Source organism: Nerophis lumbriciformis, linkage group LG18 (assembly GCF_033978685.3).
Source record: "Nerophis lumbriciformis linkage group LG18, RoL_Nlum_v2.1, whole genome shotgun sequence".
Classification (NCBI taxonomy): Eukaryota; Metazoa; Chordata; class Actinopteri; order Syngnathiformes; family Syngnathidae; genus Nerophis; species Nerophis lumbriciformis.
The window spans coordinates 33,358,752-33,375,000 of record NC_084565.2 but is presented as its reverse complement, the minus strand read 5'-3'; the positions used below and the strand labels follow the sequence as shown (position 1 = coordinate 33,375,000).

The 16,249-nt window shown below is 41.8% G+C and overlaps 1 protein-coding gene across 1 annotated transcript in view; it reads right to left on the bottom strand.

Moving 5' to 3' along the window:
• LOC133617851 (GTPase IMAP family member 8-like) overlaps positions 1-6,148 on the bottom strand; it is a 9,600-nt gene extending 3,452 nt beyond the window's left edge. The window contains exons 1-4 of the mRNA XM_061978163.2: positions 5,824-6,148; positions 2,458-3,162; positions 989-1,678; positions 1-602 (exon numbers count right to left, since the gene is read on the bottom strand). The exon at positions 1-602 is cut by the window's left edge and continues 172 nt beyond it. Coding sequence (XP_061834147.2) covers positions 1-602; positions 989-1,678; positions 2,458-3,162; positions 5,824-5,836 — 2,010 coding nt within the window. The 5' untranslated portion in view covers positions 5,837-6,148. The remainder of the gene's footprint in view (positions 603-988; positions 1,679-2,457; positions 3,163-5,823) is intronic.
• Positions 6,149-16,249: the final 10,101 nt, after the last annotated feature.

The following is a 16,249-nucleotide window of genomic DNA, read 5'->3' as shown; positions in this document are numbered from 1 at the left end:
GATTTCCTTCTTGTCAGGGTGGAAAATGTGGCCCCTGTTCTTTGCTGACATCTCGTCTATCTTCTCAAACAGCTGGGTGACCTGGCTCACACCTGCTTTCTTTGTTGTATTCAAAGTGTGATATTTGTTTCCACACTTGTCCAACAGCCACTGTAGCGCACGGTGCTCTCTCTCAATGTACTCCTCCAGAGATATATCTGCCAGGATGTCCGGGTTTGTGAACAAAACAATGGTGTGGTTCCAGACAATGTCACCAAAGAGCTTCACGTGATCCTCAAGGGCATCCTGCTCAGCCTCCTTGAATTTCAGGTCCAATGGGATCACTATCAGAACTGCATGGACACCCTTTGGGCTCAACGTTAGACCTCTGACTAGTTCTTGGTCCTGCTTCTCGCAGCAGCGGAAGGACTCGCAATGCCATCCCATTGTGTCGACCACTGTGACTTCTCTGTCAGCAACCTGCACTGTCTGCACATTGCACTCTTCGTTCGGATGTGTGGGGAACACAGTGCTTCCCAGGAGGTAATTTGCTACGGATGTCTTTCCAGCCAGCTTTTGGCCAAGTATCATAATTCTAAGCTCTTTTAACTTGTAGGTAGAACCTAGGAGGAAACAGTAAGAAAAAGTTGGACTACAGCACATGTTGCCAACAATACTTGACATAGAACCACACATTGACTCACTTAGCAAGGCTTTTTTGACATTATTTTGTTTGTAGCCCCATCTTTAATATTAGGGTTTGATTTTACAAGTAGAAACTTAAGTGGCTCCAAATGTCATTAATTAACAATGCACATCTAAATTGACATAAACGCGGTCAGAGCCGTTTTGATCATGTGGCCCTAAACAACAGCATAGAGTGAATATACCAGGAACCGGCCCCGCATTTACCCTTTACTGTAGAAAATTCGGTCCGGAATGCCAAATAGTATAACTATTTCTGGACCACGCCAAAGTGCATTAACAAATGAGACAGGGTGAGCAGTACCTTTCCCGACTGCTCGTGTAGCCTTCACTTGGCTTTGCCTCAGCTTGGCAGCCTCTTCTACTTGTCTTGTTTTCTTCGTCAGGGCCATCAGCATCTGGTTATCGGGTATAAATTGTCGGCCTTGGTTCCCTGCTATTGTCACAGTGATGTTTTCCAGCAGCTGGTTGACCTGAGTGCCATCATCTTCATTGTTGTTGTCCAGAACATGATATCTGTTACCGCATCGATCCACTAGAGACTGTAGGGCTTTCCCCTCTCCCTCAATGTATTCCTCTATGGTGCGCTCTCCCAGCCAATCACCCCTGGTGAAAACTACCATGGTGTGGTTCCACACGCCCTCCCCCAGCAGCTCAACATGACTGGTGGCTGCATCCAGGTGCTTGCCGTTGAAGGATGATTCTGCATCTATCACGAGGAGGAATACATGGGGACCTGGTGGACACATGAAGATGCTCTGCTTCACCTCATCTTTGATCACTTCTGGAGTGTCGCAGGCAGCGAAGCTTTTCCACCAGCCTGGCGTGTCCACAATTGTTATCTTCGTCCAACCTACAGAGCCTTGTTGGACCAGCGATTGAGTTGTCCTTCCCCTTTCATGTTCTTTGATTCCCAAGATGGTGTTTCCTACGGAGGTTTTCCCGACGAACCGACTCCCCAGGAGAACGATCTGAAGTTTCCGGAGGCTTATTTCTGTATGTCAGGAAAAAAAAGGGAAATGTTCAATGCTGGTGTTTTAACAAATTAAGCTCCTGATGAGATTTTTAAATCCTATTAAATGAGATAAGTCACAGAAGTGAATAAATTGTACTCGTCAGACTACTTTTATTGCAATATAGTTTTTACATTGTATTTCATTCCGATTGTTAAATGTATTCATATCATTATATTTGTTCATGATCTATTGATTACTGCTTGCAAAGACGTATGTTTTGGCTTGTCAGAGAGGCTTCTTCCAAGTGACGTTTGACTTCATTTCACCAATTAAATTGAGCCTTGCAGTCACATGACCGCACTATCGGGCCCACACCATAAAAGGTGACATTATGGTGTGTGACTTACAGTCATACGAGGCTCTAAAATGTTTACCTTACAAACTAGGGGAAAAAAACTTTGCTATATCATGCGCTGTCTGTGTCAGTAGAAATGTTCACATTTAAGCCTACAAGAATTCACTTTCAACTAGAAAAATCATGTTGCAGTAGGTTATAAATGCTTATGTTTTAGTAGTGTATATGCGGACTTTAGCCCTGTTATTGTGTCATAAGTGACTGTAAAATGTGCATTTACAACAATTTACCACCAAAACAGACTTAACAAAAATCCACTGTGAACAGCAATTGTATGTAACTATATCTGTGCTACTATACCTAACCAGCGATCTAGTCAAAGTAAATTTTTTCCTGCTGTTGCCTTGAATTTGCAAAGAAAACTATAGCAAACAAAACTGATTTTCAGAGTGAAATCCTCACCCGCAGTGACCACTTCCATTTGCTTTCTGTGCTCTTCTGCCCGCCTCCTTCTCTCTACGGCCTTCTTAACCACTTCTTCCTGTTTTTTCTCAATGGTGAGAAGTGTACACTCGTCTAGCTCGTAGAAGCCGTCGTTGTGGTATTCCACCATCTCATCAATCTTCTTTATCAGCTGTGTGACCTGAGATGAGTTGCTCTTGTCCTTGTTGTTTAACACATGATACCTGTCATTGCACTTTTCTATCAACCACTTGAGCGATGGGCCCTCACTCTCGATGTGCTGTTCAATGGTATTCTTTTCCAGGACGTCCCCACAAGTGAACAACACCATGCAGTATCTCCATGCCCGTTCCCCCAGGAGCTTCATGTGTTCCTCCACAGTTTTCCTCTGGTCGATGGAGAAGGCAGAATCAATAGGAATGACAAGGAGGAAAGCGTGAGGCCCAGGCAGGCATTTACAGACATTAAGTTTGAATCGTTGTTTTTCCCCCTCTGGGATCTCTCTGAGGGACCGTGAGGGCTTCCATCCCGGAGCATCAACCACCACCAGATTTCGGCCCTCTACTTTTTCATGTCTCATTTCAAACTGTGCGGTTCTCGTCCGGCCACATTCGAAACTTTCTGTCTTGAGTATGGTGTTGCCAGAGGAGCTTTTACCACTCCATCTATCACCAATCAGGACCATTCTTCTCTCCGGTATGTGCACTGCAAAGTAAGAAGCTTGAGTTAATATCCGTATTGGAAGTGCACCAGTCATGATAATTATCACTTCCTCAGATATAAACAGTTGGATTGAAACGTTTTCTCAGGTGTTGGGATGGGGAATATCTTTGAGAATTTGGTCAATTGTTCTTATCAGAGCCAGATTTTAGTGCACCGTTTAACTACCATAAGCAGAGGCGCTGTTCCCCCTGTGACCTCGGCTATAGCAAATCATACTGGCAACATTATTATGTTCAAAGAAACAAGAGAGTAGAACATGACAAATAAATTATAATAATAACAGATTTAATTTTTATAAATAAGACTGCCCACAAAACGCCCATTTTGATTATAAAGTGGCTTGAAAATTGTCTGTAAAACATAATCTATTTAACATGTTGACCAAAGAACCACCATTACATGTTATGTAGACCACAAACAAGTAATTTAAATGTAGTAAAAAAAAAAATCATAGTATGACCCCTTTAAGAAGTCACAATCATTTGAGTCAACTCTAAATAAATGGGAAAGAAATCAAAACCGCAACTCCTAGTAGAAACATTCTAGATTTCTGAAAAACAAGGCACACCACGACACTGGGAGCAAGGTGTTTGAAGTGTCTTGCCCAAGGACACAACGGCCGAAACCGGAACCCTCAAGTTGCTAGCTTGGCTGCTCTACTACTATCTGAGCCTTGACATCCCAACTACTACAGATGTAGCTCGATTTGCCCATGCCTCAATTTTTGTATGGTTTGTTTTTTTGGCTGAAATTAATCGAATCCAGAAAACACCTGAGTCACTATGCTTCATCATGTCTTCTTTAAATATTGGAAAAAGAATCCCTTTTCAACTTCCTCATAGCGGTTGCAGCTTCCTGATGTGACGTCATGTCTACAAAAACATCTGGCAGTGTCATGGCCTTTCACAACTCTTATTATATAAAATCTGTTTGTATGCACACAAAAATATTTTAGTAAAAGTGTTTGTAGAATGTTTCAAGATGGGCACACGATAAAGGCTCGTTAGGACACGGAGCTCGCTGTAACATCCTGCGCCTGAGTAGCCGAATCCTGCCATCGATCCCGGTGGGACTGATCACCGGGAATCAGACAGCTCTCTAACTACTTTATTTCTTCCAGGAAAAAAGGTTCAGTTTTTGAACAGTTTGGTGTTCTTCTGTGATTTCGGGACAAATCACCACGGCAAACCGCAGAAGCACTGCACACAATTTTGTACAAAAAATATTTTTAGTGTCAGTTACTGAATATACACGCAATCTTCATTAGCTGAGCTTGTACTGTTTTTGGATTGACACAGCGTTGGTTGAAATGTCTTTTCCATCTGATTTCATCCACAAGAAATTAGGTCCTTTTTCAACGGAGGAACTTTTAAAGGAACTTCCACCAAAAACTACCCGGGTAAAGAAAGTTCCTCAGGAACTATTATACTTCCAAGTAGCTTTGTGGGACTTTTGGAAGTTCCTAAAGAATCAGGGGCTGTGCTGGCGAACGCTGACTGGTTGAACACAGTTGGGTGTTCCCAAAACGTTGTATTCAAAATTTCAGCCACCATTAGACTACGCGGGAAAAACTTGCATATTTCCTATTTCTTGTGTATTTCGCCACTTGACAATGGAGAGAAGGAAGAACGAAAGGAACTTTCGAGTTTGCAAGAACCTTTGTGGGGTATCTACGTGCTGAAGAACGCTGATTAGTAGAAATATCTTGCGATGTGGAACTATTTCTACTCAGCCGTAGTATTTAAACTACCGTATTTTTCGGAGTGTAAGTCGCACCTGCCGAAAATGCATAATAAAGAAGGAAAAAAACATATATAAATCGCACTGGAGCCCGGCCAAACTATGAAAAAAACTGCGACTTATAGTACGAAAAATACGGTAGTATGCCGTTTAATGTTGTTAATTCATTTTTACAAACTTCATTGCGATATGCGAAACTGCAAGAAATGGACGGACTCTTTCAAACGTATTTACAGAAGATTATAAAGTATTCAGCCCGACTTTGAAGCACCAACTCCAGCTGCTCACAGGACTGCGAATGAAGGTAAATCACATAAAATATTCACGACTTACGTGCTGTATCAATACTTAGTAACACGCCATTTGTGTAGTTATCTGCCTAAACCTAAGTGAGTTGAATGTTCACACTAACAGGCTAAAAGTGTTGTGTTTGTGTTGTAGGCGTGAGCGACACACTGACAATTATTATTTATGTACTGTTTAATACACCTGAAATGGACCACAAAAACTAAACCACACACTTCTAGAAGGAACCTAAAGTTCCTGAACCAGTTCTTGGATTTTCCTGTCTGACAACTTCTGGTAAGAATACACACCCACCACCACCACACAAAACAAGAAGATACATATTTTGACTGAATCTATAAATAAGTAACACCTATTTAACTATTCATTAACAGCTTTTTCAGGGCAGTCAATCGATCGCAAGTGGACTTTTCAGATTTTTTTAAAAGAAGTTTCTCAAAAGACTATAGCCGTCAGAACAGAGTGGTGCTCTGTAAGTATTTGAGCATGAACTATTAAAGCTTGCTTAGAGGAGATGATTAACATCAATTCCACTAGTGATCAATTCAATGTCCTCATGTAACTATTCAACAACATAAAGAATAGTTTTATACTTACCCTCGTCTGCCATTCCTTTTGTTGTCTTGCTTCGATAAAATCACTGTCAAGTGAAAGAACACGTCTGCTCTTGAGGTGTGGTCATGTTGTCAGTTGGACGCAAAGCTGTCTGACCGGTTTATAATTTTTTTTATTTTTTTTTCCAACTTTTTTTATTGGCATTTTCAAACAGACAGAAAAAAGTACAAGTCAAAACAGTACAATTTTAAAGGCAGTAAATGATTCACACCCTTTCCCTTAAAACCCAAACCACCCACCCACCCTCCCACCCCACTCAGGTCCCACTAACGAGGGACAAATGGCGCAATTGTGTAACAAGTAAGACGACAAAGACAGACACATTCTCTCACACACACACACACACACATACGCGGCCAGAGACAAACAGATATATATATATAAAATAAAATAAAAAATATATATATAATAATAAAATAAAATAAAAATTAATAATAATAATAATAATATATAATAAAATAAAAAATAGAATAAAATAATACTAATAAATAAAAGGGAGATTATTCCTCATCTGCATCTGGGCATAGGTCAAGAGAGTTGACATACAGCAAAAAAGGGCTCCATGAGCTTTCAAATGCTTGAACCGAGCCCTTTAGCGAAAACCTAAGTTTTTCCAGTTTTAGATTGTAGAGAACCTCTCTAATCCAACGGCTGTGATGGGGGGGCGAGCCAGCTTCCAATTAAACAAGATCAATCGCCTGGCTAGCAAAGTCGTAAAAGCAACAGCGCGTTTTAGTGGTACCGGGCACATGTTATCGGGGCATACGCCAAAAATGGCTGATAATGGGTTGGGAGGAAAGTTTTGACCGTATGCTTTTCCAATTGTGTCAAAAATGTCCTCCCAAAAGGAACATAGTTTAGAGCAGGACCAGAACATATGGACGTGATCAGCCGGAGATTGTTTGCATCTATTGCAGGTATTGCTAACAGTGGGGTAGATTTTGGATAGTTTTGAATTAGTGTAGTGAATTTTATGGATTACTTTGCATTGGATGAGACTATGACGGGCACATATTGAGGAGGAGTGAACCAGTTTCAGGGCCGAGTTCCAGTGTTGATCGGATATGTTGGTATTAAGATCGCTCTCCCACGAGGCTCTTATCACTGATATAGAGTTTGGAGCAACTGAGCTTAAGGAGGTATATAACACGGAGATACATTTTTTATGATTAGGGCTCAAAGATAACAATGTATCTATAAGAGTTTCCGGAGGACGATTTGGAAAGTGTGGAAACTGCTTCTTTACGAAGTCCCGCGCCTGAAAGAAACGAAAAAAGTGGGAGTTCGGCAGATCGTATTTGGAAGAGAGTTCAGTGAAGGATGAGAACACTCCGTCTGCATAGAGGTCTTTCACAGTGGTGATACCATGATCGTGCCAAGTCATAAATGCGGGGTCAGTACGGGAAGGTTTAAATAATTGGTTTTTAAGTAGCGGGGTCAATATAGATGGGCCCTGAGAACCCACGTGTTTTCGTAGCTGGTTCCATATTTTAATGGAGATTGATACGATGGTATTTGTGCCTTCAAGTTTAAATGGGAAAGGGAGTGGTGAGCATAAGCAAGAATGTAATGAGGAGTGTGGGATTGCCGTTTCAAGGGATACCCAGGCCGGGAGGGTCTGAGAGCCTCCATCCATCCAGTATAGGAGTTTCTGTACATTAGCCGCCCAATAGTATTGTCTGAAATTGGGGAGAGCAAGCCCTCCTTCAGATTTGGGAGATTGTAGGACAGACTTGCGGATTCGAGCCAATCCGGCCCCCCATAAAAATTTAGATATTGATTTGTCTAATTTATCGAAAAATGATTTAGTAATAAATATGGGGATATGTTGAAAAAGGTAAAGGAATTTAGGCAGAGTGATCATCTTGATCAGATTGATCCGGCCAGCGAGAGATAATGGTAAAACAGACCAGCGGGCAAAGTTCTTCTCCATCTTTTCAATTAGAGGTAAAAAATTTGCCCGGAGCATATCAGACATAGCCGGAGTAATAAGGATCACCAAGTAATGAATCCCGTCATGTGCCCATTTGAATGCCGCTAGAGATCGTGGTAACTGTTTAGCTAAGGCATTAATCGGAAACAGCTCACTTTTTTGGTAGTTAAGTTTGTAACCAGAGTGTGTGCCAAACCGCTCCAAAATGTCAAATATTACCGGGAGTGAGCTAGCAGGGTCCGAGATGTACAGGAGCAGGTCATCCGCGTAAAGCGAGACTTTGTGCAACGTGTCCGACCGGGTGATACCTCTAAAGCCCGCCTCAGCGCGCAGCCAGAGAGCAAGGGGTTCTATCGCAATAGCAAACAGTAGTGGAGATAACGGGCAACCTTGTCTAGTGCCTCTTTTTAGAAAAATTGGGGCGGATAGTGTATTATTTGTACGTACCGAGGCTACTGGGGACGAGTACAAAAGTTTAACCCAAAGAATGAAATCTTCGTTAAAACCAAACCGACCCATCACTTCAAATAGATATTCCCATTCAACCCTGTCAAGGGCTTTCTCCGCATCGAGGGACACTACCACCTCCGGGGTCGAAGGGTTTGGCGAATGGATAATGTTTAGGAGGCGCCGAGTGTTGTGTGAGGATTGCCGGCCTAGCATAAAACCTGTTTGATCCAACGAGATGATGGAAGGCATCACCCTTTGGAGCCGGAGAGCGAGAACCTTGGATATAATTTTTAGATCTACATTTAAGAGCGAAATTGGTCTATAGCTGCTGCAAAGCAGGGGGTCTTTGTCTTTTTTTAGGATGAGAGAAATGGTGGCCCTCGATAAGGTTTCTGGGAGGCGATGTTGCAGAAAAGCTTCATTATACATGTCTCTTAGAGCCGGAGCAAGAGCACTGGAGAAAGTCTTGTAATATTCTGCACTGAAGCCATCCGGGCCGGGTGACTTATTGCTCTGTAAGGATTTGATGGCTTCCGTGATCTCAATGACACTAATGGGCTGGCCCAGGCCCCTCGCAGCCCCACATTCTATCTGTGGGAATGTTTTATCGCCAAACAGCTCATCTGAGGAAGGGGGGCAGTCTGAGGTATATAACGTTGTATAAAATGCAGCAAATGTTTCATTAATCTTAGCTGGATCAGTATGTAGTTCTCCTGTGTTAGAGCGAATAGACGTGATTAGCCTCGAAGATGCTTCCTCCCTGACCCGGTGGGATAAGAGCCTGCCAGCTTTCTCCCCAGATTCAAAAAATCGTTGTCTGGATTTGAGCAGTTGTAATTTCGCTCTATTAACAGACATAAGGTCAAAGTCAGTTTGTAGGCGAAGGCGTTCTTTATATAGTGTCGGGTCTGGGTTTGAAGCGTATTTATCGTCGAGATCCTTAATCTTGCGGAGCAGCCCAGTGATTTGAATGGTCTCTGTCTTATTTAGGTTTGAAACAAAAGATATAAGTTGTCCTCTAATATAGGCTTTAGATGCTTCCCATAGTATACCTCTTCCAATTTCTGGCGAGTCGTTCAGTTCGAAAAAACACTTAATTTGATCGTGTAGAAAATTCCTATAACGGTCTTCTGCTAGTAAGGCTGAGTTGAATCGCCATTGTTTAAGGGGTCTAGGTTGAGTGTCCATATTGATGTCGACTGAGGTGGGGGCATGATCGGAGATTACGATACTATGGTAATTACATGTTTTGGTTTTGGAAAGCAATCTATTGTCGAGAAGAAAGAAGTCTATCCGAGTGTAAGTGTGATGTACATGGGAGAAGTAGGAGAATTGTTTAATTGTAGGAGAGGCATGTCTCCATGGGTCTGTAAGACCCAACTGTTTAGCGAAAGTATCCAGTGTTTTAGCTGAATTAGATAAGGGAGCCAGTTTGTTAGATGATCGATCCAGTACAGGATCCTGCACCAGGTTAAAGTCCCCGCCCATAATGATGAAATGGTTTCCAATGTTCGGAAATGATGTAAACAATTTAGTCACATAAGAGTTGTCATCCCAGTTGGGTCCATAAACGCTAGCGAGTATGACTGGGGTGCCTTGCAGCTTTCCCGACACAATAATATAACGACCAGTCGGGTCTGCTACAGTTTGATTGAGTTCGAATGAAATATTTCTACGAATAAGGATAGCTGTGCCCCTGGCCCTTTCGTTGAATTTTGAATGGAAAATATGGCTGATCCAGCCTCTTTTAAGTCGTGAAATCTCTCTGTTGCGAAGGTGGGTCTCCTGAATGAAAAATATATCTCCTTTGAGGTGTTGCAAATGGGTCAAGACCCTCCCAATTTTAGTGGCGCTCCCCACTCCCCTCACGTTCCATGAAACAAATCTAAGTGTATTACTGGTGCTTGTCATGTCTCACCATGTCCAACTAGGAGAGCAGAACGGGCTGATGTATACAAGCAGGTCAGGAGGGAGGCTGATGCACGATAACTGGGGACTGCAGAGAGTACTAGTAAGAGGAGGGGATGAAACAGAAGCGTGAGAGGAAGGAATAAGGAGATAAACAAACCAATAAACACACATACATATAGAAAACACAACAGACTCACACACACACTCACAGACACAACAACATACAACAATGCCAGGTGGATTAAACCTGGCAACCACCTACAGGGCCATCGTCCCAGGACCTGAGAACCCCATTGTCGAAACTGAACCTTAAGTGTCCTTTTCACAGCAGTGCGCTGTCCTTGCGCCTGCATGGACGTATCCATATCGGCTTCCGGGTTTTTCCACCTCCCGAGAACAACAGATTGGCTCCAACTGAGTCAGAACATATTAAAGTGCATCAAAACTGCAATATATTCCCTCAGGAAACATAGTACCCAGTACTAAGATAACTTCAGAAAGCGAGAAAAATAGATTATAAAATATAAGCAACTCAAAAAGCATGTGGCAAAATAAAGTAAATGTAAAGTACAAGCAAGCGGTGTCACACATATACATACACACATACATACACCTATATATATATATGCATATACACACACACACACACGCGCATAAACATGTATACCATCATGGATGTATAGGTAAGGAATAACAGTAACCAACCAAGAAATAAGTAGATCAGCAGCTAGGTCAAATAACAAAGAAGTAAACCACCGTGTAAAAATATATATCTATTAGAACATGATAACTAAATGTAAAGGGGAGACAAAATAATTTGAGTGTCGATGTAACAAAATAAAACAGAATGAACAATATTGCGGGTTGAAAGTGGATCCAATGAGTGTACACACAGATGTGATATTCACGGTCAGGCCTGGAGTTAGAGTTATGTTAGCATGGTTGATCGTGATAAAGCAGGCGTTGATTATTAAGGTTGGTGTCAGCAGTGTGGCATCCAGACATGGCTGCAGTCAGCCAAGCTAGCGCCACCCTGCCATGCACTGTGGGGTAGTCACACCGTATCAAATAAAGTTTCAATAAAGTCATACCGACTGAGAATACTCTTTTGCATGTTCTTGGCTGCGTTGATTGTGGGACTTGACAAAATCTTGGGCGTCTTTGAGAGATGTGAGTCGCCGTCTCTTTCCATCCTCGGTTGAAACCATTAGCTTAGCCGGATAGTGGAGTGCTGGTTTGAGGCCCAGATTGTAGGGATCCCTCATGACGTCACGGTACACGGCCCGCTGTTCCAGTATTTCGGGGCAGTAGTCTTCGAAGATGTGTATCGGTGAGTCCTTGTACCTTAGTTTGCCTCTGCGTTTCCGAGCCTCCCGCACCACCAGCTCCCTCGTCTGGAATCGGTGGAAGCATATCACGATAGCCCGCGGCCTCTCACCGGGGCCTGGCTTTGCTGTTAGCGAGCGGTGGGCACGGTCCAGCTCCGGGGTCGACGACAGCGTGTGTTCACCCAGGACCTCGACCAGCAGTTGAGAGAAGAACGTTGTTGGATGTGGACCTTCAATGTTTTCAGGTACGCCAACAATTCGTATGTTGTTTCGACGACTTCTGCTCTCCAAGTCTATTAGCTTAGCTTTTAGCCTCGCGTTCTCCTCGGTTACGCATGTTAGCTTGGTGTTTATAGCCAGCATATCTCGGCTGGTCGTGTCGGCAAAGAGTTCTAGTGAGGAGAGGCGCTTCTGGTTTTCCAGAAGTGTGGTCTGTATACAATCCAGCGTGTTGTTGAGTTTGGAAAAGGCGCAGTTAAACTCCGACGAGAGAGAAGTCTTGTGGTCCGCTAGCATTGTAGTTAGCGTAGCCATGATGGTACTTGCCGCCAAGTCCTCCTTCCTTTGCTCCTCCTTTTTGGATCTGTTAGACATTTTCTCATTCAGCGCGAAAAAAGTATTAGTACTATTAAAACGTTAGTAGCAGTTACTGCATTCAGTCGAGCTGTACAGAATGGTAGGAATGAAATTTGCGGGAGCGTGGAAAAGTGCGACTACTCCATCTTGTCGCCAAACCGGAAGTCCTTATAATTTATTTTTATTTTTTTTGTCCTATCCAGCTTCTGAATAAAATTTAAAACAAATTTCACATCCATATTGACTAAATAGTACAATAACGAAGGAAAATCAGAGGCCCATAATTAAGTATTTGAATCTATTAACTGCTCATTAAGTTGGAACAGAACATGTGTTGATGGTTGATTATATGACCGAAATAAACTTATTTCATTCATTCATGTTTAACTAAACTAAAAAAAATTAAAAAGCGTCTCAATTGAAAACTAGTATTTGTTGGTAAAAACATACATACATACATACATACATATATATATTTATACAGTGGTACTGTACCTCACATTGCTTTCCATGACCAAGCTCGTAACATGGAATACACTTATCTTAAAGCAGACCCCTGCCCATTGAAAATAATTTACACTAATTTTATCCGTGCTTGGCTCTTCAGAACAACACAATTTGACATGACTTTTAAAAAGAAAAACAAACCTTTAGATGAGAAATATTGTTTTAAAATAGTAATACAAACTACTACAGTGCAGTAGTTTTATGAACCGGAACAGGGTAGGTAGGTTATGAAAAATTCCCACGGCCACCACTCCAATGAACGCATCACCTATATTTTGTAATACAGTTACATTTATGTAATATGTTTACTTTTCCAGCAGACTGTAGAGAACTTTGGAACCCTTTTCAGTTTTTCTGTTTGGTATTTTCCCATCTCATTAGATCCACAATGTACGAGGCAAGCTAACGAAGAGGGAAGGCTGTAAGCGGCAAGAACTGGCGGATGGATATTCCAAGGTACGTTATCTACTACAGTCAGTGTTGTGGTAGAGAAGAGTTGACGATGTGCTGGGAGAGTTACTAGGCAGGAGCGGACATGAAATATCCAGAGCACAGAGAGATCCCTAGACACAGGAAGTAGCTTTGGGCGTGTACATATATAAAGGCTGTCAATGTTAACGCATTAACGCATGTGATTAATTAAAAAAATTACCGCGTTACCATAAATTAATGATGATTAATCACAGTGTATGTTTTGACCGGCGCACATTATGCACAGGCAATGATCACGTCACACACCAGTTAGAGCGATGTGTTATGTACCCAGTTTCGCTTCAAAACAAACCTTGATGGATCTTTAGATAAAACTGAGGTAATTAGTTAGTATGGCAACAACAAACCTTTTATCATCGACACACAAATAAACTGGAAATTGTGATGTGTCATGTTGTATGCATGCACGTTTGAAAGAAACTCAAACTCAACTCAACTCAACATTAAGAGTAAAATGACATTTTAAAGGGAAACATGAACGTGAGGATGGCGTCGCTGGCATTAATGCTAGTTGAATGGGCTTGCCAAACGTCCCTTGAAACACGGAATCATCCCGTATTTAGAAACACAATTATGTGTTCCGTATTGCGCTGTCAAAAGATGCATTTTGTCCAGTATTTTTATTAAGTAAGTGGTTTTCGTGTTCCTGGGTTGGCGCCAATGTTTCTTCTAATAGTTCATGTGCGTGAGCAAACACAAAAACTCCCTAAGCATTCAGTGGAGCACATGTGAGCAACATCACACGTGGCAATACCAGCAGCACACCTGTCTCAAACCAATCTTTTATAATAACACTCAAATGAGAGGAGTCATTTTCATGAGATTATTTTGTAATATTAGTGATTTGGCCCACTTGTAATGAAAATAAAAGAAATCTTGTTTTTCATAAGCTATGGATTAGTATTGTACAATATGTCTGGGTAGGGGTCCTGCTTTGGAAATCATTTGTACCCCTTCCAGAGATCACATTTAGTTCCCCTTAAACATCCTCATGTTGCACAATGAAATGTAAGCATAGGATGAAGTGTGCATTCCTGTAACTTTCTCTAGTAACAGCATTCCATGATTAATATCAATAAATGAACATTAATAATAAATGACAGTAGAATAAGCACACGTATGACTGAGGAGTCATAGTGTAACTTTGTGTGGTATTTGAGTTGTCCGACTTTTTGTGTGGCCGTAAACGCACCAGGGGTTTAGTGGTATGCGTGTTGGTGACAGATGACAAGTTGGTTTTGACCTGGTTTGTACGGCAGAAAATGACTAGTTTTTCGAGATAGAAGTTTTTTACTCATGTTTTTGGTGTGGTTATGGCCGAATATAAACAGTTTTGTTCAATAAAGTGATCAATATAATTCCTGTCCTCGAAGCATCTCGATGGACGTTATAATAATTGAACAGTGTTGAATTGAACGGTGTTGACTAACACCGTTAGGGCCGCTTGTTGTCACTGTCACTCAGAGGTGCATTGCAAAATTACACAGAATAAATGTGTTTATTTTGTTTAGAATTCAGATGGGATTTGATTTGGTGTGCAGCATATATTTGCTGTGCGCAGAGGACGCTTGAGCAGTGCTCAATTGCGCAGGCGCGCACCTTAGAGGGAACGTTGGTTGGCGCGCCCTGTAAAAGTAAAAGCTAAATTAATTGACATGACAGTTTCACTACAGTAGACAAGACGCACCGAGCAGGCATCTTGTCTATGCAGCAGGTACCTAAAGTAAGTGTATAAAAGTTCAAATAGAAGTGTTCTGTTGTCTACGGTTGTAATAAGCGCAATATTTATGTGAGCGTGTTTGTTTAGTCACTGAGTGCGGTTGGTCCGAGGTCGATCACACGTCGTCAGTCAATGAGGATATTTCAGTAGGAGAAGAGAGGTAGGTGGCTTCAACTATTAGTGGTGTGTCATTTGTTCCGCATTAATGAGCTATGAGTGTGTGTGATGCTTTTATTTATAGACAAATTACACAATGTAGCATAAAGACAATAATCTCATTGAGAGGGCATCTCTTTCATAAATAAATGAAAATGTTACCAGTGACATTAGTGAAGCAAATACCTCACCTCTCTTTTCAGAAGAGACGATAAGAAAGCGGCTTAAAGATGGTCTGTGAAACAAAATCTATGCGAAATGTTGACCAAAGCACCACTATTACATGCTATGTAGACCACAAGGAAGTGTTTTAAATTTAGAGAATACATCATAATATGACGCCTTTAAGACCCGGCGGGTACACTACAGTCGTCCCTTGCTACATAGTGCTTCAAAGATCGTGGCTTCACCACATTGTGGATTTTTTTTAAAGGATTTTCTACATATTTTTAAATTCAATTAAGTAATATGTGTCTTATTCATGTCTTATATGTATCACGGTGCAGTATTGTCTTGTTTTCTGTTCCTGTGTTATGTTGTGGAGCGCCATTATTGCTAACAACACTGCTCTCAGCAAAGTAGACATGAACTTTGTTGATTCAAGATGCGCAAAACCTTCAACATCAATAACATCGCTTCGACGTGATCTCTGGGGATTGACAAAGCAGACACGCAATGCTAACACAAAATAAAAGTAAAAAAAATGAAAGTACCAATGATTGTCACACACACACAAGGTGTGGCAAAATTATTCTCTGCATTTGACCCATCACCCTTGACCACCCCCTGGGAGGTGAGGAGAGCAATGAGCAGCAGTGGTGGCCGCGCCCGGGAATCATTTTTGGTGATTTAACCCCCAATTCCAACCCTTGATGCTGAGTGCCAAACATGGAGGTTATGGGTCCCATTTTTATAGTCTTTGGTATGACTCGGTCGGAGTTTGAACTCACGACCTACCGATTTCAGGGCGGACACTCTAACCACTAGGCCATTGAGTAGGGTAAATGCTAACATCAATTCTAATAGAGGCATCTGTGACTGTCAAGTTGACCAGGTTTTTGCAGAACCACACAAGCCCGTGGTTTCAGCACTTAAAGCCCAGTTATAACAGAGAGAAATCCCCTAGGATGTGACAAAGTATTTCCACGTCGCAGCTGTGTTTAGTGGTTGGATAACGACCATAGCAGTGACACTTGGAAGATCCTCCGGGCTACTGTAATCTACAGTCGAAGAAACTCAAAGCCTCTATGTTGGGTGAGATGAGAGTAAAGGTGAGTATATGGGTGTTATTGCACGTTTAGAGGGCTCTAATTATGTAAAAAAAAATGCTCTAAA